Genomic DNA, 27824 nt, shown 5'->3' on the forward strand with positions numbered 1-27824 from the left:
GTCCAGTTGAAAGGCGTAAATTTTTTTGTGGTTAGCTATTACTCTATGGAACCTAAATCTTAAAAATTCAGTTGGCAGAAATTTTTAGTTTTTGAGTTCCGAATATTTGGAAATCGGAAAATTACTATAGAAAGTTACTCCATTTTGTTTTTGTTACGCATATTTTGTTATACAAAAAAGACGTATGTCATTCGGGGACTGCCGCGGTAAAGCTATTGCATGCTATGCCTTCAAGCCACACCTCCGCCCGTCGGAGTGGGGAGCGTGAGGTTTTTTCGTTACGGAATTTCTCGATTCGGTCCCCGCGCTCAAGGCCCGCGATAGAAGCTATGCAATAGCTTAAAAAAATTTGTTCCTCTCAACTCGATGATCGATAAAGTACAGTTTTACCAGTACTTTTCTGTTGTTTCATGTTAATACGATGTTGTCTTGGTGTTGCATACACTCACACATAAACACAATAATTATGCCAGTTAAACAATATATTTTGACCAATAGGAATTAGGTATAATGACGAGCAAAATAATTTTTATTGGTTGTGTATATGTGTGGGTTAGAATCATTCATTTACTAAACCTGGGATGGTAACATTTGTCGTAAATTTTAATTATGGTTTATTTTGAATTTGGTATTTGTTTTCTACTTAATTAGAATCGGTGTAATATTGTAAAAATTGGAAAAATATCTGTGATAATTATTATGTTGTGTTGCGTATAAGTTGTACATATTATTATGTTGCTTTTTTTGGAAAATTATTGCCTTATATGGTGCTTCGATTTAATTACATTAAGCGCACATTTTGTAAAATTGGATCTGAATAATGTGACTGTGTGAGGTTTTTTTTAAACTATAATAATTAATCATTCCAAATTATGATTTTAATAAGTATGGACGTTTATTTGCAGTGTTGTATCCATTAAAATGATGACAAAATATTCATAAATAAAAAAATTTTATATGATTAATTGTTTTAGATTTTTCGTTCGTTGGTTTCATTTGATTTTCTTTTCTGTTGCAGCTCAAAATGGTCGTGCAAATTTTTTCTAAATTTTAAACGACTTTCGGCATGTTTTTGGAACTTGACAAACTATTTGCGCAAATTTTGGAATAATTTGTTGCTTATTTAGTTATACAATTGGCAGTAATTTAATGTTGTTCTCAATAACTATACTCATTTCAGTATGAGGATTAGAATAATTTGGAAATATTTATTTAGCACTACAGATTTTCATTTGACATTTAAAAAAATGAAAAATTATTGGTATAAAAATCTAACTTATAGTTCAAATATGTAATTTTTCCACAAAAGTACAATTTTTTTCTTTTTCTTATATATTTATGTTTATTTTGACCTGTCAAAGTGACATTGCCCGCGTATGTTCTATGACATATTAATGTATTTATTATTTCAAGATGATACACATTAGGAAATTAACAAAATAATAGCTATAAAATTGTGACATAGCTGAGAAAACAATTCAAACTGAATAATAAAAAGGAAATATAAAAATAATATTTTACATTCGCTTTTCTAGAACTTTTGACTGCATAGCATTCTGTCTCACTTGCGCATTGACAGTTTGTGGATTGCTTATTCGCTCTCACATATTATATGCGTGGCTGAATTGGATAGAGCTTAGTTATTGAAAGCAGAATAATATAAAATGAGACTATATTTTTTTTCAATTGGGAATTAAAACTGATTTGAATCTCAAATTTTATTGGAAAAATCTTTTGAAAATCTTTTGCTTGTTTATTGATTTTTCTTTCATGTGAACTGTTCGATGTTTTGTTCCCTGTTACATCATTGTTCATTACTTTCCGTGTGCAGTTTCATGAGATCTTAAAAGTACAACATATGTAAGCAAGAAAAAAATTATAATTTAAATGTAAGAAGTGATTTTCATTAACATGTACACGGAAAGTTTTTGATTTCAATATTAGAATTATTTTTTATGAGCCATCATAATCATTGTTTAAACATTGGCATAAATAGTGTCATAGGTTTAAAGAATAGACGGAATCAAACAATTGGACATAAAAGTTTGAAAGAGATACGGTATTTATAAATGCTAATTAAAAAAGAGATAGATAGTCATCTAGCAGTCGTATTTTAATTTATAAGAACTCAGTCAATTCTTTTTTTCTGGTTATTCCAGATACGATTTTGAAAGCATTTTAATAAAAATAAAAAAAATATTAAATTTCATAAATATCATACATACATGAAAAAAACTAATCGTGTCTGTAGAAACCAGGTACATAATTGTTTCCTTGAACTGCGTTAAGATCTTTTGCACATTCTAAGGTGTAAGTGTTGTCTATCTAACGATAAACATTCTTGAATAAGATTATCGATAAGGGTACATCACTAGTGTAGTAAAATACCAGTACATTCGATAGATGTTACTGAATTTGTTTTGTAAATATCGATATTCAGACAACACTATTAAGCCGTATTAATATCGAGGAAATCGATATCATTAATCCATTTATAACGTATAGATAATGTGTGAAAGATCTTACATGACTTTGAACCATTAATTTTCATGTTTTGACGTTCTATTTTAGTTTTTGTGTATGGCTTCTGAGTACTTAAAAGGATCATTAAAAACGACGCTTTCACATATCATTGTCCTTTTCTGTCTCGTATATATTTAATAAGAGCAAGGTGAACAATAGTAGCTGCTCTTTTTCGATATGTTTTTAAAAACAGGTTAAAAATATATCTTTCTCTTTCTAGAGGATATAGAAAGGGACAAAGCTATGAATGAAGGAATCTTTCTTGACCCATAGTTTGTTTTCTCGCATAAGAACTATCCTTAAATGTGTTTCAATATGTAATTGATGCATCTGTTGAATTACGTTTGAAAATATCAAAGTATTGACTGAAGAGCTGTGTCCATCTTTACTATTACAATTTTTCCTTTATCATTTTTTCATTTATAATTTCTATAAAAAATGAAAGATTGATTTTAATATTATGTTTGTATGATTTTAATATAGTTTCTGACATTTGTAATCGGCTCTTTGTATTCTTTGACATTTCCGAGCTTTTGTAAAAATGTGAATGTGATGATTGTAATACGATGTGATATTATTATAGTATTTTTATTACCAATTATTTTTTTAAGTTATATTTTGACCATTTTTTTTGTATTAAATGTATCATTTAATTTACTTTTTTTTTCATTTTAAATTTTCTCTCGTGTAAAAAACAGGTTTATAAATAAGAGATAGAGAAGTGACCGATTTGACCTTCCCGACCCCAGACAATATTAGCCGGTATAAACACCTTTGTAGCCGAAATCAATACTTCTACAACGATATCCAAAGCAGTATAGCACCTTCGAAGTTAAGCAATCCTACTCAATGGAATAGCGCTATATCCATAACGATCCAAAGAGCTTTTATTTACGTAATCAAGCAGGATAAATAGGGGAAACGAGGTGGTGGAATGGTTAAGTAACTATATGAATCATTCGGCTAATGTATAGGAAACAGAGTGAATTCGATACGCGATCTAATGTCGGCCCACGTTGGGCGCCATTAAGCTGTGGGTGGCGTGAGGCGCCCGCCAGTCTCGGGGAAATAGCCAGTTGCGCCCACAGAGTACTTTTATATATATAGGTAGTTGCGCCGCAGCGCTCGGCCAGTGCACACGTGCGTTACGTTTTGGACTCTCATTTCAAAAATATCGTGAGTTTAAATATTATGTAATTAGATCGGTTGGTAATCGTAATTCAGGACAGCGAGTGGTGATTCGATATTGCTGAAAGCAGGTATCGATTTCAAGTTCGAGGTTAAGGGTAGCCGGTAAATTAGGACGTAAGGGATGAAGCGATTTAATAACTCAATGAACAGAGATACGATTCATACATTTCATTTGATTTATCAAGTAGTTCAATATAATCTTAATATAATATATAGATATGAACAGATCTTCTTCGTAGTTTTAGAAAGAGGTATATGGCCTACTTAATTATCAGGTCATATGAGTATAAAAACCATTTAAATATAGACTTAACACCTGGATAGGGATAGAGACCTTTAAGCATAGACATTCTATTTTATATATTTTTTTACCGAAGATATTGAAAGAGACAGCAATGTACCTATAACTCAAATATTATGTATGTATGTACATGTACAATGATATATCTGCAACATTCCCATTGTACACAAAATTTGTGAGACATCGGGGTCACGTGAAATGCCACCATTCCCGCATTCTTAAACTTAGCTCATTTTTCACAGACGTGACTAAGGGTGCGTGCTATACATTCTACTTACGGGATAATATTTTCTCTTTTCTTTCATAATACGTAGCAGTAACGTTCAAAACGAGGCAATAAAATAGCTATTACAACAAAGTTTTCCACTAAAATTCTTAGAATACAGAACGATATTCAGAATTCTCAAAAAAAAAAATTGTTATTCAAAATGACCTTCTTAAACCAACTTAAATGCCATGGAATCATATCGATATACCTTTAATAATAACTGATTTATGCAATCGCAATGAAATAAAATTAAGATACTGCAGTATCGAATAAAATGGAAAATCTTCACAAGGTTCTCCGAGGTTATTCCAAAGGTATAAGTCTGGCACTATTCCAGCAAATGAGTCATATTTTGTTTTACACAGGGGAGGAAATGCGCTTACCGTACTTGGTGCAATCCTTTTAGCTATCTTAGCTCTACACAACTTAATTCAACACAAACTAAAACACAACATACTGAAGAATTGCTGGATCTACATCGAATAATGAATAGCTAAGCTCAATATTCTCGATTTTAAGACCTTTTTAACCTGATCTTTAAAGGAAGATTTTTTAACACAAGCCTTGGAAATTTTACTGCCCTGCTTTCGTAGCATATGAATGCTTAAAACAAATACAAGGATAGAGCTAAATATGTTATCATTATCCAATTTTCAAGAACTTGTCAAGCTGATCCTTTGGGTACCCGGACTTGCCCGGAATTAATAAATATCTACGGGAAATCCGATGATAGAGCTCTTACCACATCCCAAGTCCTTCATTGATATAAATTGTAAAGTACGGTAAAACAGCTTATGTAATAACCAATTGTTATGTCTCACACAAACAATATAATCTACAAGTGTGTAATAAATACAGTGAGTTTGTCTCGCACATAGCGATACATGCCGGTTGCGCGAAGCTAGAGAAGAAAACATGGATTTTCGGGAAAAATTTAGGAAAAAAATTTTGACGCAATTAATTGTTGTTTAAGTAGATATTTTTTACGTGATCAGTGTATGCAAAACTACAAGTCCTTTCGCGCTTAGTATACCAATAGTGGGACACCCTGTAAAAATAGAGAAGGTACCTAACTATTTCTCTACAATTAACTATCCCAATAAAGTATTTTTCATGTTATTTACGATAACCTTGTAAAATATATATATATATATACTAGAATAGTACCTAAAAAGGCACTTCAAAATGTTATTTTAGAATTATGAATAACTAAAAAAACTAATGAATGCCGCGGCCGTAAAAATCTAATCTTGCTGGATGAAAAATACGCTCAAGTTGGAACTTGGACGTTGCTTTTAATGAATACAACATGAATACATTTTACAGAACAAATTTTCAACTTTTGCTCATCTACATGTACCATCCCATCTAGATCTAAAAACGACACTGTATATCTAAAATAATTACCTAATTCGTCTCTTAAGAATTTTCTGTTAATAAACATGGCACGTCGTAATACGACTTGATTTTTCTTATTACAATGTTGGAAATGGGTCAAGACTCAAGACGCAAAAGAAATCTTAATCCCTTAAAAGGCGCTGACGATGTTTCTTTTTTAATTTATTTAGAGTTAGATTATCTCAAGGCTTTTAATCTTTTAATGACTTTGGATTTAGTTTCAAAGGAGGTAAAATTGGTCTTAATCTAATCTGATGAACCTTTTTAACTTTGATTATTTAGAAAAATACAATTATTATTGTTGTTATATAGGAAATTATGTAGAGAGCTTTGTATACATAGTTTCCATACCTACCTTTACAATCAACCTACCCAATATACTCTACGATAAAAAGCAACATATTGTTACAAAATATATCACTCCGAGATAGGTCCCTTACATAATATGGAATATGAAAAAAATTGTCGCATTTTCCCTCGAATGCTTTTAGCTCTGAAGGACCCTACGCCTACGCCTTTCAGATGAAATACACGTATAAATCAGGTAGTTATACAGTATGTACCCACCCTAAACGGGCCGTACCCTTGTGTCCCTGACCTACTTTGGTAATGTCAAACACATTTATCAAAGTGCTCCTTTGTAATGGTTTATCTGCAGATTTTTTGCAGGGTATTATGTCGTTTGATAAATGTTGAGAATTAGGGGTATGTTAGACAAGGGCTCTATCGCTAAAAAGGCTAAAACAATCTTATTTGTGAACAATACTGGCTTATAATGTTGGAAATTTCGGTATTTAGAGCTTAAAGTCATCTAAAGTATGTACTCTATACTACCCCAATACCTACTAGGTTAACATCTTTAACACCGACAAGCCTTATTTGTCAATTATTATTCTTTACAAACAATATTTTTATAGCATTTTAATAACATTATGCTATTTTACAGGAAAATTTTCATATAACAAACTAAGATAGAAATAACCTACTGTTTTTGATTGCATTTTTCTATAAAATTTAATGCCAAATAACTCGTTGGCGCTCGTCGATCATTACAAATTTTAGTACCTTTAACTACTAGGTATGGGTGCTTACTACTAAATTATTTTTGACAAAATATGCAAATCAATCTCCACTCGCTCATTTATTATCTTGTTTATTATTTACACCACAGTTGACATTCTAGAATGGATATAAAATAAAAGAAAAACAAAGGCACAGATTAAAAAAACTTGAGTGGAGTGTTTGTGTGTGGACTGAATACATTGCTGGTGTTGGTGGTTGTAAGATGGAAGATAATGCTCACAGGCAGTACAAATATAGGTAAGTTATTATAAGCTCTAGTTAAAGATATTTTAATATACCTACTAGTTAGGATTTGTATAGTAGGTTCATAAGCGGATATAGTACCTAACGGATATAGTAAAGTCTATAATAATATGTATATTACCTACGCAGCATGCAGAACTTCGTACCTACCAAGTAGGTACCTGCATAAACTTTTCTCAACTCTTCCAGACCATGTATCCAAAAAACTACACAGAAATAAAATTAATTCATCAAGGTACATTTCTCTAAAGAGTTAGCTATCATTTTGAAAATACTACGTGACTACAAAGTACTCTTTAGCATTTAGGTTCTTTTGTTTTTAATTTAGATTAACTAGGATTTACGATTACTAGGTACATAAATACGTATACGAAATTGCCAATGGCAAATCAAATTATTTGATATGTATCGCCATCATTCCAGAGTGTGGTGAAAATTTTAAATATCAGACGAGCGCAGCTCAAAAGTTAACTTTAATCTTTAATCTCTGGGCAAGGATTATCTCCAATAGTGGAGTCCTTTGACTAAGTAGATAGATAAAGAGTCTACTTATATTATACCTAACTCTAGAGAAAGGTGTTGACACACTAGACTCTAGGTCTAGAGTTTAGAGCATTCACTTGTAGAACGTTGAATATTTGCCGTTTTAAATTTTATCTAAGAGCATTACTTATACACCGCTTGACTTTTAGCGTCTAATTTTTAAAACCTCAAAGAGACACTTCCTAAAAGCTCCTAGATAAAAAAAAATGTGTAACATTTAACCAAACAGAAGCACAAACACCGGCGATGCGATGTTTCTTCTGTTCTTTTCCTTTGCCTTCTTCTATTCTGCTTTTCTACTTAATTAGATAATTCATAATTAACATAGGTAATTCATAAACGTAGCGCAAGCAGCTTGAAGGTCCAACATATAAATCAATAAATAAAAAAAAGACGTGTGGCACTCGGGGACAGCCGCGGTAAAGCTATTGCATAGCATGCCTTCAAGCCACACCTCCGCCCGTCGGAGTGAGGAGCGTGAGGTTTTTCGTTACGGAATTTCTCGATTCGGTCCCCGCGCTCAAGGCCCGCGATAGAAGCTATGCAATAGCTTAATAACGCATGTTACCTACCTATGTAACAGTCTAAAACCATACTCACTACGCAGCACAGAGCGACGAGGATTCGCATGAACGTTACATTACAAGGAAAAGCTTTTGGAAATTGAGCTTTTATCTGTGTGTACCTATTCATAAAAAATTATATAGTACTTAGGTAAATAAATGTTAAGAAAATTCCATAGTGTGTTGGTACTAAACTAAAGACATCAATGAGGAAAACTCTACATTAACACAAAGTTTTAAAAATAAAAAAGAATTAAATATCAATGCATTTTTGGTGATGACGTGTTCATTCTGTGTCTGTGCCAACGTTGAATAAATAAAAGTAAATTCTCCAAAATTTGGCACCTAGTTTGAATCGTGGTGAAAAATTATTAGTTAAACTTTAGCTACAATTCAAAGTATTTTATAGGTAGTACATTTTTACAGTAGGTCCATTTATTTTATATCACACTTTTTCGAATCTTAAGGTATAGAGACAATGCTAATATTAAATAAGTTAGGTATATAATTACAAGGACTAATTTACATTTTTCTAACATTTATAAGTAGTCTCATTTGCCTATCAGTTTATTGTAGTTAGTTTAATCAAGAGGTCATAAATTCACAATCAATATTGTCCCTTAAAATTAATCTCCACCTCCACCAAAACACGACAATAACCAATTCAGCTGTCCATAAGCAACACAAGCATCAAATTCCAATAATGGAGTGTCGGGAATCTTCGACATTTTAATTAACCATGTTCAATGTTCATCCCCTCAGTTAATCAAGTCCTTGCAAGTGACATAACAAGTTTATCCTACGCAATTTGCTCGCAAGATTGTTTACATCCCTGTTGTTAACTTTGTAAGCCCGTCTCATAATATTGCTTTAAGGAAATTCTTCTCTTGTTGAGGGAGACAATTTACTGTGAAAATGCTTTTAGATGAGATTGTTATGTCTATGAATTATCCTAATTCTTTTCTTTATAGAAGAAAAGAAGGCAAATAAAACAGTTTATGGTAATATAAGGTAAAAGCAAATAAAAAATATAAGGCAATGAATAAGGTAAGAGAAATATAGATTGGAAGAGATGCAGGAAACATGCGTTGGTGAAAATTCAACCTTCCTATAACGAACCTCGCTTGCGATATATTTTTGAGAAACCTGCATTGTTTATTATACCTATGAGAACAAAGAAATATTATTTAGGTATCATCATGATAAGTTCAGAACACTCCAAAATTCATACGAGACGACGCACTCTATCGCAGACAGAAACCTTCGTTGTCGTTAATTAAAGTGAGTTTCTGACAAAGTTATCCTCCCTGTTTGTAGTTTGTACCCATGTTGATTTGTAATTATAACTTCCTAAAAGCGACTACAACAACTAGTTTATACTAAAAGCATATATTACCGAAAAGTTACTATATAACTAAAACAGAGACGTTTGATGAGGGCGTTCAAAAGTCATTCAGTTATGAATTCAGTTTTACTATTTGTGAGTCCCTGGTCCCTTTTTCTATGTCATTAGGATCCTACGTCATTAGGACTCCAATGTTGACATTTAATACAATAGCAACTGCTATGGCTATAAATCGATATTTAAAATCGATATTGATTTACAGTATTCAGCCTGTAGCCTGCAGGCGTCGAAATTATGCATGTGCATATGCCACTCGTACGTGCTTTGTTTTCGGACACAATTGAATTTCTGTTTGTATAAACCAACTAGCGGTTCGCCCCGGCTTCGCCCCTGGTACCTACATGTTTACATTTTTATTCATAAAAACTATCCTATCTCTCAAGTTGGATCGAACTGCACATGGTGTGCGAATTTAGTTATAATCGGTTAAGTGGTTTAGGAGTCCATTGAGGACAAACATTGTGACACGAGATTAAAACATAATAGATATTTAACTTTCATGCTGAAAATTTTAACCGGAGATGTACTAATATTCTCTTGTTTTAGAGTGCAATAAAAGATACATATTATTATCTCTTGTTTAGAGTGAAATAGAGGATACAATATACCTATTATTATGTTTTGTGTGAAAAGTTTTACTTTATTGTACCTAAAATATGTGTGTTTGTGTGTTAACGTCTAAATTAGTAACTGTTTATGTTTATTTTGTCAATAGAGAATTGTAATAGAGTGGTGATATAATTTGCTCAACCTTTAAGTTTGCTCAGCAATTACCTATTATAACCACTTGCGGGTAACATCTAATTTGTAGGCTTTCTTTCATATTTTTAGTTAGTGTTTTTTTTAGTCAGAATTTAAGGAAATCAGCATCGACTTAAAAGCAAATGCAAACAATTGAAAAAAAAAACATAAGTACGGTATTCAACGTCAAATGAAGGGTCTTATTTCAAGTATAAGGTCGAACAAAAGAAATAAAAATGCCTTATTCAACAACGAAACCAATTACAATAATTAAGAGAGTTGGAATTGAAAGCAATCCTTTGCAATACCATGGTAATATTTAGTAGAACGTAGTAGGTACTTAGATATTATTCTTTTAGATAGACCAGAATGAGTTACAGAATAAGAAAGTACTTAGTTTATGAAATAGAAAATAGGTATTAAAAAATGTATTATTGTTTTAAGCTCTAAATTGATATTAGTATAGCGTAAAGTTTCTAGCGGTCCATTAAGTTTTAAGTAGGTAGAGGCTACCGCTAGAGCAATAAACCATTTTCGATCTGTGAACATGGGCATTGGGAATGGCTAATTAATAGGTATATTTTCGATCTTTAGTGATGACTGGGTAAACCAATACATATTGGCTTTTGGTACCATAACTGCAATATTTAAGTGAGAATACAAGTTAATATCTTCGGAAAGGATAGAAAATATTGTGGCTTAATAATAATTATAATAACTGTAGGTGTTATAAAATGCAGTTTAGTTCAGAGAAAATAGCCGTACGTATAGGAGAGAGAAAATAGACGTGTAGGAGACACAATGAAGTAATTTGATTCCAGGACGTTTAACGTCTATCTCCATTTTCTAAACAATTTAATATTCTCTTTCACAAGACCTCAAGAGTCGAGTCACAAGTGTTCACGTGTGTGGAACGAAGCAAACATTGCTCTTTCTGTTACAAAGAAAATTACTTTGCGGTTTGTGGTAGAGCTTTATATTGCATCAATTTTCAACTCCTTTGTGAAGTACAAAATCTTATTGTTATAAAAAATGAAGATGTTTTCACTCTATATCTTACCAATGTAAATACGTACTTATTATGTTAATACTCAACAGTTTAAATCCGGAGTCGCTTCAAAATTATTTATTACGATTTTAAATTTTATATGCAAGTTATTGAAGGCGTACATTATGAATAATGAAAGGGCGATTATTTTTATTACGTATTTAGGCAGGGTGGGATATTCTTAATCATAAAGTTAAAGAAATCATCTAGTTTAGGGATAATTTTGTAACTCCACCATTTCGATTAATGTGACCACGATCTTGATCATAAACGCCATAAAATTCACATCAAAATGCAATCAGTAATTATTTGTACATCTGTTTACGGAAATTATACAATTCTCGTATTTGTTATGATGGAAGCCCTGAGCGGGAACGCCGGGTGGCAGTATTGATCGCCGGGAGTGACCTTGAACGAAGCGCCCCGGCTAGGGCTCTACGCTGTACTTTCGCATCACAGGTAGGGTTGGCAGGGCTAGGAAATAAATAGGATTTATTTATTTATATTTTACAAAATTTCCGACTTAATATCCTATAGACAGTCGGATACAAACAATATGTATTCGTTTTTTACGAGCGAGAAAGTTCTTCCAAAACCACGTTCCGTAGGTACCTACCTCCTACTTTACCTTGCAGCCTTGTAGGTATTTTTTTAACTGTCCACTCTAATATACATATTATTGTGTAAAATTTGTTAATTTATAATAGGTACCTAGTTTTTTCTGTAGTATGATCATAGTTACTTATTCATCTTGTCCTGAATTCGGAGTATAAATCCCAAAAGTTTGTAATGGTCGTAAAATAGAACAGTCAAAACACATAAAAAGCGTTTTTTTATTACATTACAGTGCTCTTTACGATCCAGATTTTCAAATAAAACTACACTTTTATTTTTTCTACCTTAATTGGTCCATATTTTACAATAGACGGTGAATTTTCGACAATTACGTAAGGAATAATGACGGGCCAGGTTTCCGTCGTGTTCTCTAACTTTAGCTCCTGAAAATGAAAGTAATTTAACATTCAAGTACTTGTGTAGACGACTAATGATAAAACTTTCGGAAAGGTTTTTTGTTCCAGCTTCGAGTCAAATTGCTTACAAAAGGTCACACTAAATTGAAGTCTTTGCATCACAACGTGATTGAATTCGGGATGCTGAGTTCGTTCTTGGTGTCTTTTATATGTAACGAGTCCGAGAGGGAATTTTTTAGCCTTTATTTACAGAAGAATATAGAATTTTATTTGTAAGAAAAATGAATGTAATTTTTTGGGTAAATTGAAAGGACTAACACAACCTTTCACTTTCTAAAGGAAAAAAGGTCTTAGCAAATATCACAGGCAAATATAACCTACCTACATTCAAGAGATTTTCATAAAAATGTCAAATGTTGATCTTTTTAGATGTGAGTACCTACCCTTGTGTTTCTTAAATAATTAGGTGATAAAGAGATAATTACAATCATAATTGACTTTCATCTAATTTAAGAAAGAAGAAAGTTCTCTTAACTTATGTTAAACAGTTCTTTGAATTAAAGCTTCCTAAATTAGTTACATACCAGAAGCAAATATACTAAATTCAATTACTAGAAATGGTAATGTCCTGATACATAATCTGGCCATCATTTCCCAGGACATCTCTTCCTGTGGCCCAATTCAGCCGCGGTGACTTCTCCCTGTGGTCAGTTTTGAAGAACTGCGTCGGCAAGGAACTGTCAAAGATCACGATGCCGGTGGTTTTCAATGAGCCGCTGTCGTTTCTGCAGCGAATGCTGGAGTATCTGGAGTACGCTCATCTGTTGAGGATGGCGTCAGAACAATCGGACCCGGTGGCCAGGATGGAATATATTGCTGGTAAAAAAATTATCTACTGAATAGAGCACTTACAAGGTTACACCTGGAATCATTTCAGATGCAAGTTAACCAAGACATTGTACCTAATATTGTTAATGTGAATGTTAATTTGTTGGGTGTTGTTTTGCAACGGCTCGATCACTTGTGACAGCGGTACAGACGGCTTTTATTCTTAGAAATAAAATCTCATATTTCTTAATTATTTCTCCGTTGAAGCTATTGTTATATCTCCATTATACCAAACGACAACAAGTGTAAAATATAATATGAAAGAATTAAATCAACATTAAAATTAAAATATTCCAATTAGCTCACAGTCTTCATACATTCTCACTCATCAGACCGATTCCCTCATTTAATTTTCAAGTCATAGCAGCAATTAACAATTCTGTATGTCACTAGCGTTCGCAGTAAGTGCGTTAGCGTCGAACTGGGAGCGTTTGGGGAAGCCGTTCAACCCCCTCCTGGGGGAGACGTACGAACTGGAGCGGCCTGAGTTCAGAGCCGTGTGTGAACAGGTTGGTTCATAATTGGTTTATATTTAGGTTTATAGAAGGACACGTATCGTGCTTTTAACATCAATGAAGTGATTCTTGAATGTCTAATTATATGAATGAAACTAGCAGGATTGTTTTCAATGTGTTTACCTTTACTTGGCGAGTAATTAAATCATGGTAGATATGTCGTGGTCATATCGTAGATTTGATCATTTCATGATATGAGTGGCCATTTCACGAAATGGTCGCATATCGTGAAATGGCCAACATAGGTTGATCAGATCGTTAAATCGTCAACGTTTCACGATTTGGTCATCCACATTTGGCCAGATCGTATAAAATATAAAGAGTCCATAAAATATTTAAAAAATTCAGAATAACTATATTCTTTAAAACTTGTTTAATGTCATTTAAGTTAGTGCCGCGGCAGCGGCCGGCGAATGCCAGAAGCGAATCGTTTTTGCAATAGAAAACAATTAGGTTAGGTTAGGTTACACTTTGATAAACAACGCACGAGCCGAGCGAGCAAAGGGAGCGTGCCGCGGCAGCGGCCGGCGAGTGCCAGAAGCGGATCGCTTTTTAAAAAACAAACAATTATAATAATATAGTAGTAGTTTATTAAATTATTTTATTTAAGTCGCATTTTTTCTAAAACACATATAAGATATCCACATTTTCCATAGTACTCGTACCTCTTCGTCGTAAATGCTTTGCTATGACTTTCTTCATAATATTGTTATTAAACGAATTATGAAGTTTTTAACTGCGAATAATTTAATTTTCGCCAGCGGCCGCCATCTTATCACATAAACACAGAGCTTGCAGCGCCTCTACCAACGATTAATTGGCCATATCGTGAAACGATTTCTTATCATTGATCTGCCCAAACCACATCATGATGTGGCCAAACTAAATTGGCCATTTCACGATATGCGACCATTTCGTGAAATGGCCACTCATATCATGAAATGATCAAATCTACGATATGACCACGACAGATATATTATATACAAAGGAAGGAATTATATTCGTCACTTTATTGATTGAAATTGTTTCTTTTATTTTATATTTTTATAAGAATAATAAGCACACGTGTCTCATTTACCCTATGTATAATTTGGAGTCTATTCTAATGAGCCTTAATCAGTACATGTTTTTCATGTTGTTCAAATATAAAACATTATTTTATATTGGATGCTATTTGTAGATTGAAAAGTTGCCGTTTCTCATACCTATTACACATCAATTTGTAAATAAATGCCAGAGCATTTTCTCATGAGTCAGAACTCATGAGGTTAAACAGTTTGTCCTATATTTATATTGAAAAGTTATATTTTGTATACTTACTACTTACTATATTTAGGTATCACACCACCCACCAGTCTCCGCGTTCCACGCAGACAGTCCCCACTTCGTGTTCCACGGTTCCGTACACCCAAAACTAAAGTTCTGCGGCAAGAGTGTCGAGATACAGCCTAAAGGACACGTCACGGTTGAACTGCCCAGGTAATTTAACTGTAACCTAGTTTGGGATCGATCCAAATCGAAGGAAAATTGGTATTGGAAATGCAGTGGAGTTGAAGAAGTTTTGCTATTGGATATTTTGGACTTATTCCTTACTTCTACTAAAAGTACCTATTGATCGAGGTTTTGCGTCACTTACGTTTAATTGCGTAATTCGGTAAAATCTAATTTTAATCTAAATTTCGGAAAAAGCTCTTCAATTTTCAATAATTCATGTTTTATAGGGTAAATAAAATGTCTATCTGACAACATCAACCTTAACTTAAAAATATATACCTACTAGCGGTCCGCCCCGGCTTTGCTCGTAGTACATATTTCGCAATAAAAAGTAGCCTATGTCCAAATTCCATGCAAATTGGTTCAGTAGTTTAGGCGTGATTGAGTAACAGACAGACAGACAGAGTTACTTTCGCATTTATAATATTAGTATGGATATAAGATCTGTTCTACTTCAATTTGTGTATGCAGTAGAGACAATTCCTATATTCCTAACTATAGGTGGGGAGAAGCCTACACATGGAGCAACGTGAACTGCTGCGTCCACAACGTGATCGTCGGCAAGCTATGGATCGAGCAGTATGGCGCTATGGAGGTCACCTGCCACGGTGGCGCGGGACTTAAAGCGAACCTCTGCTTCAAACCCGCTGGTTTCAATAATAGGGATCTGCATCGGGTTGACGGGTTCATTACGGATCCGAGGTAAAGTTTGTGGTGAAATAAAGTGATAATTTTGAAGGTATATTTTTTTATTGAATGAAAAGTATCTAGAAAAGTACTATAATTCAAGGCAATTAATTAAGGATTAAACTACTAACCTGAGTTATTATTATAGAAACATTGGCAGGTTTAATAATTGTTTAATTAACAATAGATTAAAGAATAACCTAATTTTCCTTTGCCAAAAGCTTTTATAATTGTTTCGGGCACGCTTTGGTAATAAAAATAGAGATAATTTAAAAATAGAGCCTCTTTTCGTACTAACTTAATTATTATTTCCATAATTGCCATGGTTTATGGAATGGTTCGTAGAATTTCAATGTAGATGTAGATTTTCAATCTTCTCTATCATAAATTTCCAGCAAAAAGCGCCTCCGTTTCCTGTACGGCAAATGGACGCAATACATAAAATGCTGCACGGCCTCCGCATACGAACAGTGGGCGAAGGAGCGTGGAGACGAGGCGACGGGGCAGACGCCGCCGGCGCACACGCCCAAGAAGGTGCTGGCTAAGTTGAACAGCTTTAAGGTGGGCGCGCTACGGTCTATGTCGATACAGGATGTGAGTATTATTTTTCTGAAACAAATTTCGCGAAGCAAATCATTAGACTGGGGTATATTCAAAACTCATAGTATAAGGAAGAATCTATATTTTAATTTTTAATGATTGTAAATTTGTAATGCTCTCAGCCTATAAGTCTGACCTGACTACTTAAGATTTTGCCCAAGTTTACATCTTTAAGCTGTTCTAACTTCTTCATTATCATTTTTGTTTATTTTTATTTCATTTCATATTACGGTTATCTAGGCTGAAGAAGCAGAAACATCTGACGAGGTACCCAAACCAGATGATTCCTTCAACATTGACATACCCGGCTCCGTGACACTCTGGGAAGCTCGTCCAAGACCCAGCACAAGCGCACAGGTACCTTGAATAATATATCTAGTTAAAGTTATCATTAACTTTCACCTTGAGGGCTTCTGAAAATTTCATTTGCATCTGTTTTATCGATACTTTTTTAGTGTAGCTGTGTGTAGGGAGATGAAATTAAAGATAGCGGCCAATTAAATTTTATATTTCTTCTAAATTACACAAAAACTTATTATTTATATTCACTAACTACAAAACGTGGGTCGGTGGCGCGAGCTATGGGACAACTGAGGGGCGACGCTATGTGACTGTGCGACGCGGCCGAAAATCCTGCGTCAGCACAGCACCTACAATATTCCCCCCTTTTCAAAAAAAAATGTGGAACATTTTTAAACAAAATCAAATTAAATTATCTTTATTTAGATTACTAACTCGCACAACGAACCCTAACAATTCTGCTGACAGACAAAAAATAACAATGTGAAACTTAATACAAGATTAGTTCAGGAGTCGGTGAAACATTTTTATAAACACACGAACATTTATTTTTAAAAAAGATACTTAACATATAAAAATTACTAGTCTGCAGCCATGGTGTTTGATATAACGTTATGATGTCCTCTCTTGGCATCATTGCGGCCATTTGCCAACAATACAATCTAATAAAGTCCTACGATCGAACAACATAACATTACATACACACAAACATTATAATGTAAAGTAACATTATTAATAAAAAAAAAATACGCAATGTATAATATTAAGGTATCATGTACCTAGTACATTAACATGCAAATAAAATCATTCACAATTAATACGAAAATATAATTAAAATTGTTCCCGTCTCTTACACTATGACGACAAATACAATAACAATGCAATATATGAAACGTCATGACATTAAAATTTTAATAACACACAAAGAAATATAACTTACACATATTCTGTTAATACACAAGTTTATTTAATTAATATAACTGCAATGAAAATTATTATGATTCCAAATATATTAATTTTATTTTCCAGCTTTGAAACATTGGAAATACTTTCGTTAATGACAACACTTTCCTTGGTTTGATTTAATCCCATAGTAAAATTGTAAAATATTGTAAATAGAAAAATAATTGTATAAAATGTATATATTTAGTTGTATATAGTTTGAAAATAAAAATGTTGAATAAAATATTTAAATATAACCATTCTTTAAATTCAAAGAATTACGTGACCTAAAACAACAACATACAATTTGCAACTTTGCATGATTGCAATAACAATGGCTATGTACATTGTACATGATTAAAACATAAATTTACTTGGCGTTTTTCGTATTCGCCCTGATCGTGTAACATAATTTTTACAGCTGGATTTGTCTGTCTCAAACGTTACCTTTTTAATTACCTTTTTTGTATGTAGCAAATCATTAATTTTACTATCACTCATATTAACAGACTTACCTGTGAACTTAGTCACAATATTATTATCATCAGGTAAAACGTATGCAGGTTTTAACCTATCTACTGAAACGTTAAGTTGTCTGTCCATTAATTGAATTTTAAAAGTTTTATCCTTTCTACTAATGACACGATATGGCCCATCATACGGCGGTTGTAATGGTTTCCGTACGGTGTCATTTCTTAAAAATACATATTCGCAATCAATTAAATCTTTATGAATGAACATTTTACACGGTAATTTATTAATTCTAGGTACCGGTTTCATACTGTGTATAATCGACCTCAATTTATCAACATAACTATGTTCGTCACACGGTTTTATATTACTTGTGTCATAAAAATCACCAGGCAGCCTTATATTACTGCCATAAATCATTTGAGCTGCAGTTACGCCTGTGTCTAATTTAACAGTTGTGCGTAACCCTAACAATACTGTTGCTAGTTCATCAACCCATGAATTACAATTTAAACGAGCCATAAGCGCTGCTTTTAAAGATCTATGCCAACGCTCTACTACACCGTTGCTCTGTGGATGATATGGGGTGGTCCGCAACTTTTGTATTCCCATTAATAACATAAGCTGCTTAAATAAATTACTTTCGAATTGTCGACCTTGGTCACTTGTAAGCCTAAGGGGACAACCGAACCTACAAATCCAACCCTCATACAACACCTTTGCCACAGTCTCCGCAGTAATTTCTTTTAAAGGAAAAGCCTCGGGCCACTTGGTGTACCTATCTATGATTGTTAGACAATATCTAAACCCTTCTGATGAAATTGGCAATGGCCCTACAAGATCAATATGTATATGCTCAAAACGGCTCGAGCCTTGAAAACTTCCTAAATCGGATACAGTATGTTTTGAGACTTTAGCTCTTTGGCACTTAATACATGTTTTAGACCAAATTCCTATATCCTTATTCATTTCTGGCCAAAAATATCTATCTGTTACTAATTTTTTTGTGGCTCTAATACCCGGGTGACTTAAATTATGCACAGCATCAAAAGCTAAACGTCGAAATTGTTTAGGTAAATATGGTCGAATTCTATCTGTGGATGTTTCACAATAAATTTGTTTATTACAATCGAACATTGCAACACGCTTAAGTGTAAATTGACTGTTTACGTTTGACCGGTGTCGCATTTCTGCAAGTTGTTCATCCGTTTCCTGCGCTCGGGCGAGTTCTGCGAAATCTAACACGGTGGGACATGTTATTGTTTCAATTCTCGATAACGTGTCAGCGACTATATTTTCCCTACCTGTTACATGACGAATATCTGTACAAAACTCACTAATAAACATAATTTGCCTAGTTCTTCGAGCAGTTTCCCTATTTGTACCTATTTTACTAAATGCAAAACAAAGTGGCTTATGATCTGTATAAACTATTAATTCGCGCCCTTCAACCATGTTGCGAAAATGAATAATTGATAAATATATCGCTAATAATTCTCTATCATAGGTACTGTATTTACGCTGAGCTTCCGTAAGTTTACGTGAAAAATATCCTAAAGGTTGCCAAATATTGTTAATTTTTTGTTGTAAAACTGCACCTATACACGTATCTGAAGCGTCAGTCATAAGAGACAATGGAGAATCTAAGGAAGGATATGTCAACAAAACTGCATTTTTCAAATCGATCTTACATTGTTCAAAATTTTGCTCTGCTAATTTATTCCAATTAATTTTACTTTTGTCTTTCCGTTTCGCACTACCAAGATATTTATTTAACTCTGACTGATGTTCAGCCGAGTGAGGAATATGAGATCTATAAAAATTTAACATGCCCAAAAATCTTCTAAGTTCTTCTATAGTACTAGGCTTAGGAAAATCTAAAATTGCTTTAACCTTGTCTTCGAGCGGCTTAATACCCTCGGTCGAAACTTCATAACCTAAAAACTCTAATTTTTGCTGACCAAAACTACATTTTGAAAAATTGATAGTTATACCGAATTGATTAAAACGATCAAAAACTTGCTCTAAATGTTCTCTATGCTGACTTTCTGATTCTGAACTGATAATGACGTCATCGATATAAATAAATAAGAAATCTAAACCTTTTAAAACTGTTTCTTGCATGAAACGTTGGAAAGTTTGCGCAGCATTTCGCAAACCAAATGGCATACGCATAAATTCAAATAAACCAAAAGGTGTAATAACTGCTGTCTTTTTTATGTCATTTTCTGCAACAGGGACAGAATTATAGGCTCTATTAATATCTAATTTAGAGAAAATTTTCTTATTACCCAAAATATATGTAAAATCATGTAAACGTGGTACTGGATAACGATCTGGTTTCGTAATTGCATTTAAACGTCTATAATCACCGCAAGGCCTAATATTACCATCCTTTTTGGGAACAATATGTAGTGGACTTGCCCAAGGACTACTACTCGGTCTACAAATCCCTAACTCTTGCATAACAATAAATTCATTTTTAGCCTTTACGTACCTGTCAGGAGGAAGCTGCCTCGCTCTCGCATGCACCGGCGGTCCTGTCGTCTCGATATAGTGACAAACATCGTGTTTTGGCGTCTCTTTGTAAGAAATAGGTTTAGTTAAATCAGGGAATTTATTCAATAAATCGGAATATGGACATTCCATAATTGTTTTTAAAGTGGGCACAGTAGAATTTGAGATATTTCCCTTAGTACTCAAATTAGTTACTTGATCAATCAATCTACGTCCGTTTAAATCAATTAATAATTTATGATTAGCTAAGAAATCCGCACCAATAATTGGTTGCTTAACATCCGCTAATATAAAAATCCCACGGAACGGTCGTCTCAGACCCAAATCTAGAGACAAAAAATGAATACCATATGTTTTAATTTCCGTTCCATTAGCAGCAAATAATTTATATTTATTACCTTCTGCATAAACCTTACCATACACCACACTACGCGGGATGACGGACACATTTGCACCACTATCAACTAAAAAGTTTAGTCCTGAATTTCTGTCCAAAACACTGAGACGGTTATTTCTGTAGACTCGGTCGCAGGCACCCGTCGCTGGCTGCACCGATGCTAGTTTTCCGCTGGTTTCTCACGCTGACTAGGTTTCCAGTTGCACGGCTTCACACATTTCGTCGCTTTGTTTTTAAATTTGTAATGGTATTTACAAAGCCAATTGGGATTATGCCTTTGATTACGTTGAAATCTACCTCTTGACCTGGATCGTGACCTCGTTCTAAAATTTGATGTATTATTTCTTGTTTCCAATCTTCTCAGTCGATTATTTATTTTTTCTATCTCACCAATCAAAATATTTTCTGGACTGTTGCTTAAACTGGACTGTTGAACTGCTGATACCGAGTTTAAGGGTGTCATGCTCTCCATAACTTTATCTGCTATTGATGCCAAAATATCTTCACTTTTACTCTCGGATACGGCTAAAACAGCTCTTATTGCCGGCGGTAATAAATTTTGCCATAAAACTAGAAGTGTTTCTGTTGTTACTCGTCCACGCGCCAAATCTTGCATTTTCCTCATTAATTGTGACGGTTTTTGATCACCCAATTCCATTTCGCCAATTAATTTTTTATTTGTCGATCTTCCGATTCTTCAAAAATTTGTAATAATCTTCTTTTTAATTTTTCATATTTTCCTGTCTCCGGCGGGCTAATTAAAATGTCCGTGACTTGCTCGATGACTTCTGGCGTTAATTTAGAAATTACTATTTGGTATTTCGCTTCATCTGACATTTTCTGTGGCGTTAAAACTGCCTCCGTTTGAATAAACCATATTTTCGGCGATTTCTTCCAAAAATCTGGGATGCGGGACGTAATGGAGATTGACGATAAACTTGCAAATTCTTCTTTAACCGGTTCCATGGTGATATTTAATTTTTATATGTACTTTTATGTGTTATTAAATTTTATTAAGTTATTTAAATTTTACCGCTGCCACCGCCCTGTAGTTTCTTCTTGAGTTGTCCGTATATATATATGTATTTATATATTAATTTTGAATATTTATTCTCCCTACTACACACTCACGTCGATATATCACGCCGGTCGAGATCACGTCGGGGTCACCAATTTAGTGTAGCTGTGTGTAGGGAGATGAAATTAAAGATAGCGGCCAATTAAATTTTATATTTCTTCTAAATTACACAAAAACTTATTATTTATATTCACTAACTACAAAACGTGGGTCGGTGGCGCGAGCTATGGGACAACTGAGGGGCGACGCTATGTGACTGTGCGACGCGGCCGAAAATCCTGCGTCAGCACAGCACCTACACTTTTATCAGAAATGGACTTCAACAGTCGTTGTCTACCTTTACGTTGTATCTATATAGTACAACTTATATACAACTTCTTCAACCTAACCCGAACCTAATCTTCCAGTACTACCAATTCACGGAATTCGCGATGTCCCTCAACGAGCTAGAACGCGACATGAAGGGCCAGCTCTGTCCCACGGACAGCCGGCTGCGGCCCGACATCCGCCTGCTCGAGCAGGGAGATATAGATGCAGCGGCCGTAGAGAAGACACGGCTAGAGGAGAAGCAGCGAGCGGCTAGGAAGATGCTTAAGAAGTCGCCAGATGGATGGCAACCGAGGTAAGTGATGTAGCTAGGAAGGTATGATGTATTTTGGGATGACAATGAGTTGGACATGGTGGCTACTGCTCCTAGAACAGGGCGATATAGATGCGGCGGCTGCGGAGAAGAGCGGCGGCTGTTTTATTTTTCTTAAATTGCTATCAGCTATGTGGATCCAAGACAGACCGGACCAGATTAGTTTTTAACATTATATTTTCTAAACGTTCCGAAAATTATGATTTGAATTTTATAATTCACTAAGAATAAGAAATTCTTAGAAGAAATTCCTTTAAGTTATAGTTAAACTTTATAATTCAAAAATTATAAATATGTGTGAGAGCTACCAATATAATATGTATAATTTTCAGGTGGTTCAGTCAAGGCACAAATCCGTACACGAAGCAGGAAGACTGGCTCTACAATGGCGGTTATTGGGACAGAAACTATGAGCATTTGAAGGATATCGATATATTTTAATTGATTTCTGGCAATAGCTTAAAATATGTGAATTATTTCCAGGAGAAAATACAGCTTATTCTAAAAAGCTGTTTGGAGCTAATCAAAATTAAAATTAATTAAGGATTAATTTATTGATTAAATTTATACTGTTTTTTTTTTATCTTGCTATACAGATTTATTTTACACTATTTCGAAAACATGTTACGAATTATTTATTTTTCTATTCTCTCTCTTCCTATATTATTCCTGTTTTTTTTTCTTGTCAATGGATTACTACACTAAGAATCTTACTTCTAGTTTCTACTAAGCTTCCACTCTTAGACAAATATTTGTGTTATTTTTTGTTTATTAATTAAAAATTAAAACTAAAATGAAAAGCTCAAATAAAATATTGAATTTCCCTTTTTTATATGAAAAATATTTTTTTAAATAAATTAATTAGCTGACTCACATAATATAGATTTGAAATAGAGCTAACTAAAGCTACCTTAGTTTTATGTATTTTAAACAAATATTTTTATTAAAGTATTAAATAATTAATATACCATAAGATGAACTCAAAATATAATTCATTGCATTTAACGCATTTTATTTATTATATATTATCGTATACTAACGCACAAATTTATATTAAATACAATATTATATTTAACAGTGAAATTGATAAATAATTTTTCTTTTTTTTTATGTTGTTACTTTAATTTTCGTTTTATTTTGAATAAAAAAGCATTTATTCATAATTCTTAAAATATCATTAAATTATATTATCAATATTGTAATAATATTAAAAAGTTGTTATAACAGTTATTGTGTATAGATTATCTGTATACGCTTAAAAATAAAAAAAATATATTGTCTGTTTGTAGCGGGGCCATTTTATGCAGTGCCAATGCGCGAGTAGAAAAAATATAATATATTGAGTACATTGGTGTGTAGAAAAATTATACGTAGTGATAATTAAAAAAGCTAATAAATTGCTAGAAATATATGTTAGAGCACGAAATAAAAGGGTTATTACAAATAATACAACCGAATTTTCATACAATAATGCACGTGAAATTCACTTGTCAATGTTTACCTATGCACTAGAAAATTGGTCCTTTTTGTATTGAATATCATGAAAAGCCTTGGTCTGCTATGACACGGAAGTATTGTCATCATATTTTACAAAAAAAACAGGCAATCAAAAAATAAGAGAATGGTATAAAAAAATAAATACAAGGAACACTGCAAACATGTTACCATTGCGTTCATAAATCTGAGTCAATTATTGTAAATATTAAATGGAATTAGACTCTGTTTTTTTTAATTACAAAACGTGAAATCGGATTTTCTACACGAAATTAAAATGTAGTGCAGTTGACTCTTGTCACAGCTAAATTATTTTATTATTGGATAAGAAAAAATGTATGTAGAAAAAATCTTTTTAAAAATAACAGGCATAATAATATTATATAAAATAGGTATGTAAAATATTACATTTAAAGCATAGCTTTTAGAGCATCATTAAAAGTTAAGTAAATTAATATCAATAATTTAAATGACTAATAAAAAATTATGTTGTAGTGAAAAATATAAGGGCACTGCAAGATTGTCTACGAAATTAATTCTCTAAGACTTAGGTTTATTTTATCTTTTTTATTTAACATATTGATTATAAAACCTTACGTTATATATTTTTATTTTTTGTAAATACCTCTAATTTGTATATAAGCTAATTATGATCTCCAAAATTTAGTATCTATATTTTTACAATAATGTGTAGAACAAATGTTTATGTGTTAATAAGTGTCTATATGAATCATAGATAATATAGAGCTATGTTGTCTATGAATAATGAGGTGTCTACACGATATAAAATTCCAATTAGTGAGATTTGTGAAGTGTAGTCTTTATTTATTTGTTAATGTTAGAACTTAGACTCGTACCGTGGTCTCTACCACGGAGTCAAACTTGGTGTGTAGTAAGACTGTTAGTAAAATTATTATCTTCCTCAAATGCATAAAGCTACTGAAAATGATCTATCTACGGAAAATGTAACGAAAAGTGTATGGAATCGCTGAATATTATCGAATACTAATATATGTATACAGCGGTATATAAAATATATTCTAATTAATTAATTTTTTGCATGTATTCGGTATAACGACGGCTCATTATCAGCCTTTTTTTCTTTTGTTATATTTTGAAACCCCAAGTCGTAACTATCTGCCAAGTAACTGCTAGGCCCGTGGGTCTCAATGTAAACGTTTATTCAATAAATAGCGAATTATATCATGCAACTGTTGTTTTATTTTACAAATATTTCCTACATCGCTTGTCGGAAATTGTGGAATTAATATAAACAACATAAAGCTTTTCCTGTAATAGGTTTCTACTGATAAAATAATTTTGTAAATAGGTAGATTAGAGTTCTTGAGTTTATTCACCAGTCAAGCAACAAATATTCTTAGGTAGGAAACATATTTTATATGTATTTTTTTACATAAGTGGTTAATGGTGAATGAGGTTATCTCATTTACTATGTCATTTATATGAGAATGCACTACTGCGTCTAAGCCGCTGCGGCCGTTGCGATAGAGCCGCGCTGGTAGGAAGTCCACCTTTAGGGTCGGCACTCGGCACAAACGGGCCACAACAATAGCCACTGGTGGACAGCGACAGCCCAGTGACACTTCTTTTCATAATATTACTAGCCTTTCGCCCCGGCTTCGCCCGTGGTACCTACATGTTTACGTTTTTTTTTTTCATAAAAATTATCGTATCTATCAAGTTGGATCGAACTGCACATGGTGTGCGAATTTTATTATAATCGGTTAAGTGGTTTAGGAGTCCATTGAGGACAAACATTGTGACACGAGATTTATATATAAGAAGATATTCCCGTTTGCGCCGTGCTTTAGCTTACCGAGCGCTAACACATTTTGAAACACACACCGGTCATTTGGCACTTAAGGGTACAGTTTATTTTTAAAAATAAACGGTTTTATCTTTAGCTACATATAAAAAACGGGTTATTTGTTTTACGTTCAATGTTATTTTTGGGACACAGATAATTGAATACCCACTGCAACTATTGTTCTTAATATCAATTTGATAACCTTTAAAGGTTTTATGAAAACTACTCTGAAAGTTACTTCTGCTAAAAACACCATTACTTGACCACTGATCACCAATATCTGACCATCATTGCTCTAAAAGTTGACCATTTTCAAAATGGACAAAATGTCCTTCTTCGAACATTAGTTTTGTTTAATAAATAAATATATTATTTAATAAATAAAAATAGGTTGATGAAATCAAACCACTTGGTCACGGAAATCAAGTGGACAACTCAAGGTTAATAATATTCTCGGCCCCGAAACCTGACCAACTAAGTTCGGTATAAAAATCTTACGGTGGTCAGCTTTTGGAAATATGCAACATAAAGCTATGACATAACTACGGCTTATATGGTTTGTTAAATTAGGTAGGTATAAGCACAAAACAAAGCAAGTCTTTCTTAGCAAAATATAAAGAACCAAGAGCTGCAACAATAGGCGAAAAATTGTTTTTGTTGCTCCAAAAGATAACCAGGCCGCTAAAAATCATGAAAAACTGTTCATGCCAAAAATGAAGCCGAAAGTCTATAACAGAATGGTTCAACATTATGCCTATAACAAGACATATAAAGAGTAATCGATTGCATTCAAGATAAATTAAGATTTCCCAATGAACTCCCGATAAAAAACTCTTAGTAAAAAATGTGATTTCTTACGGGGCACCTACTTAATTACATCTTCGTGTTGAAAAACTGTCAATATTTCTGACCATTGCCAGCAAGGTTTATTTTTATTTTATAGATGATGTTGCTTTATAGAAAAAACAATAAACTATCATCTGGGGCTGCCGTATTTTCTTAATTGGCGCGTATATTTGTATTCGGTCATGTATTGGCGCTTGGTCAGCTAGTGGTACATTCACCCTAGTATATTTACGATAATATTTTTTTTTTTTTTTTTTTTTTTTTTGCTAGTTGTGGTTTCAAGACTCATAATAAATATTATGTAGATTACAAAAGCAATATCCACGAATGAACATCATTAGTGTATGTTTTATTAATGTTACTAGTAAAATAATTGGCTGTAACTAGTAAAAAATGTAACAATGTTTTAATATCATGTAATATAATTTAAGGTCATCAAATGTTATCTCAGTAATGTATTTGCTAGAAAATCATCATCATTAAAATGGATATGTCTAATATTTTCTAATTACATCTTTTGTTAATAATGTCATAGGTAGATAATTGATAAAAAAAAATCTGTTTTAATGTAATCTCCAAAAAAAGAATTTTTCCTGTATAAATCATTAAAAAAGACGTTTTATAATATATATAACCATGTATAAGGCATTAAGAAAGATAAATTGCATTGTAATTTTGTAAGATTTTTACTGTATGTGTACCAAAAGTTTTTAATAAAATAAATAAATTAATAAATTAATAAATAAATTAATAAATTAAAAAAAAAAAAAAAAAATATATACCTACTACGTATTATTGCGTATACCTGATGATTTTTATCGATGTAAAGAGCAAAAATAAGAGACAATA

General features: G+C 33.0%; 1 protein-coding gene across 4 annotated transcripts in view; it reads left to right on the top strand.

The window, feature by feature from the left end:
- LOC123694945 (oxysterol-binding protein-related protein 1) overlaps window positions 1–23376 on the top strand; it is a 42205-nt gene extending 18829 nt beyond the window's left edge. The window contains exons 1-10 of one of the 4 annotated variants that reach the window (XM_045640616.1): window positions 3644–3699; window positions 6853–7001; window positions 12937–13157; window positions 13560–13675; window positions 15018–15160; window positions 15677–15877; window positions 16258–16456; window positions 16703–16819; window positions 22575–22789; window positions 23140–23376. In XM_045640616.1, the coding sequence (XP_045496572.1) occupies window positions 6967–7001; window positions 12937–13157; window positions 13560–13675; window positions 15018–15160; window positions 15677–15877; window positions 16258–16456; window positions 16703–16819; window positions 22575–22789; window positions 23140–23248 (1356 nt within the window). In that variant the 5' untranslated portion in view covers window positions 3644–3699; window positions 6853–6966 and the 3' untranslated portion in view covers window positions 23249–23376. Of the gene's footprint in view, window positions 1–3643; window positions 3783–6759; window positions 7002–12936; window positions 13158–13559; window positions 13676–15017; window positions 15161–15676; window positions 15878–16257; window positions 16457–16702; window positions 16820–22574; window positions 22790–23139 lie in introns of those variants that run through there. The other 3 variants (XM_045640609.1, XM_045640605.1, XM_045640597.1) reach the window with 3 other exon arrangements.
- The last annotated feature ends 4448 nt before the right edge of the window (window positions 23377–27824 follow it).

Source organism: Colias croceus, chromosome 1 (assembly GCF_905220415.1).
Source record: "Colias croceus chromosome 1, ilColCroc2.1".
In the NCBI taxonomy this organism is placed as follows: domain Eukaryota; kingdom Metazoa; phylum Arthropoda; class Insecta; order Lepidoptera; family Pieridae; genus Colias; species Colias croceus.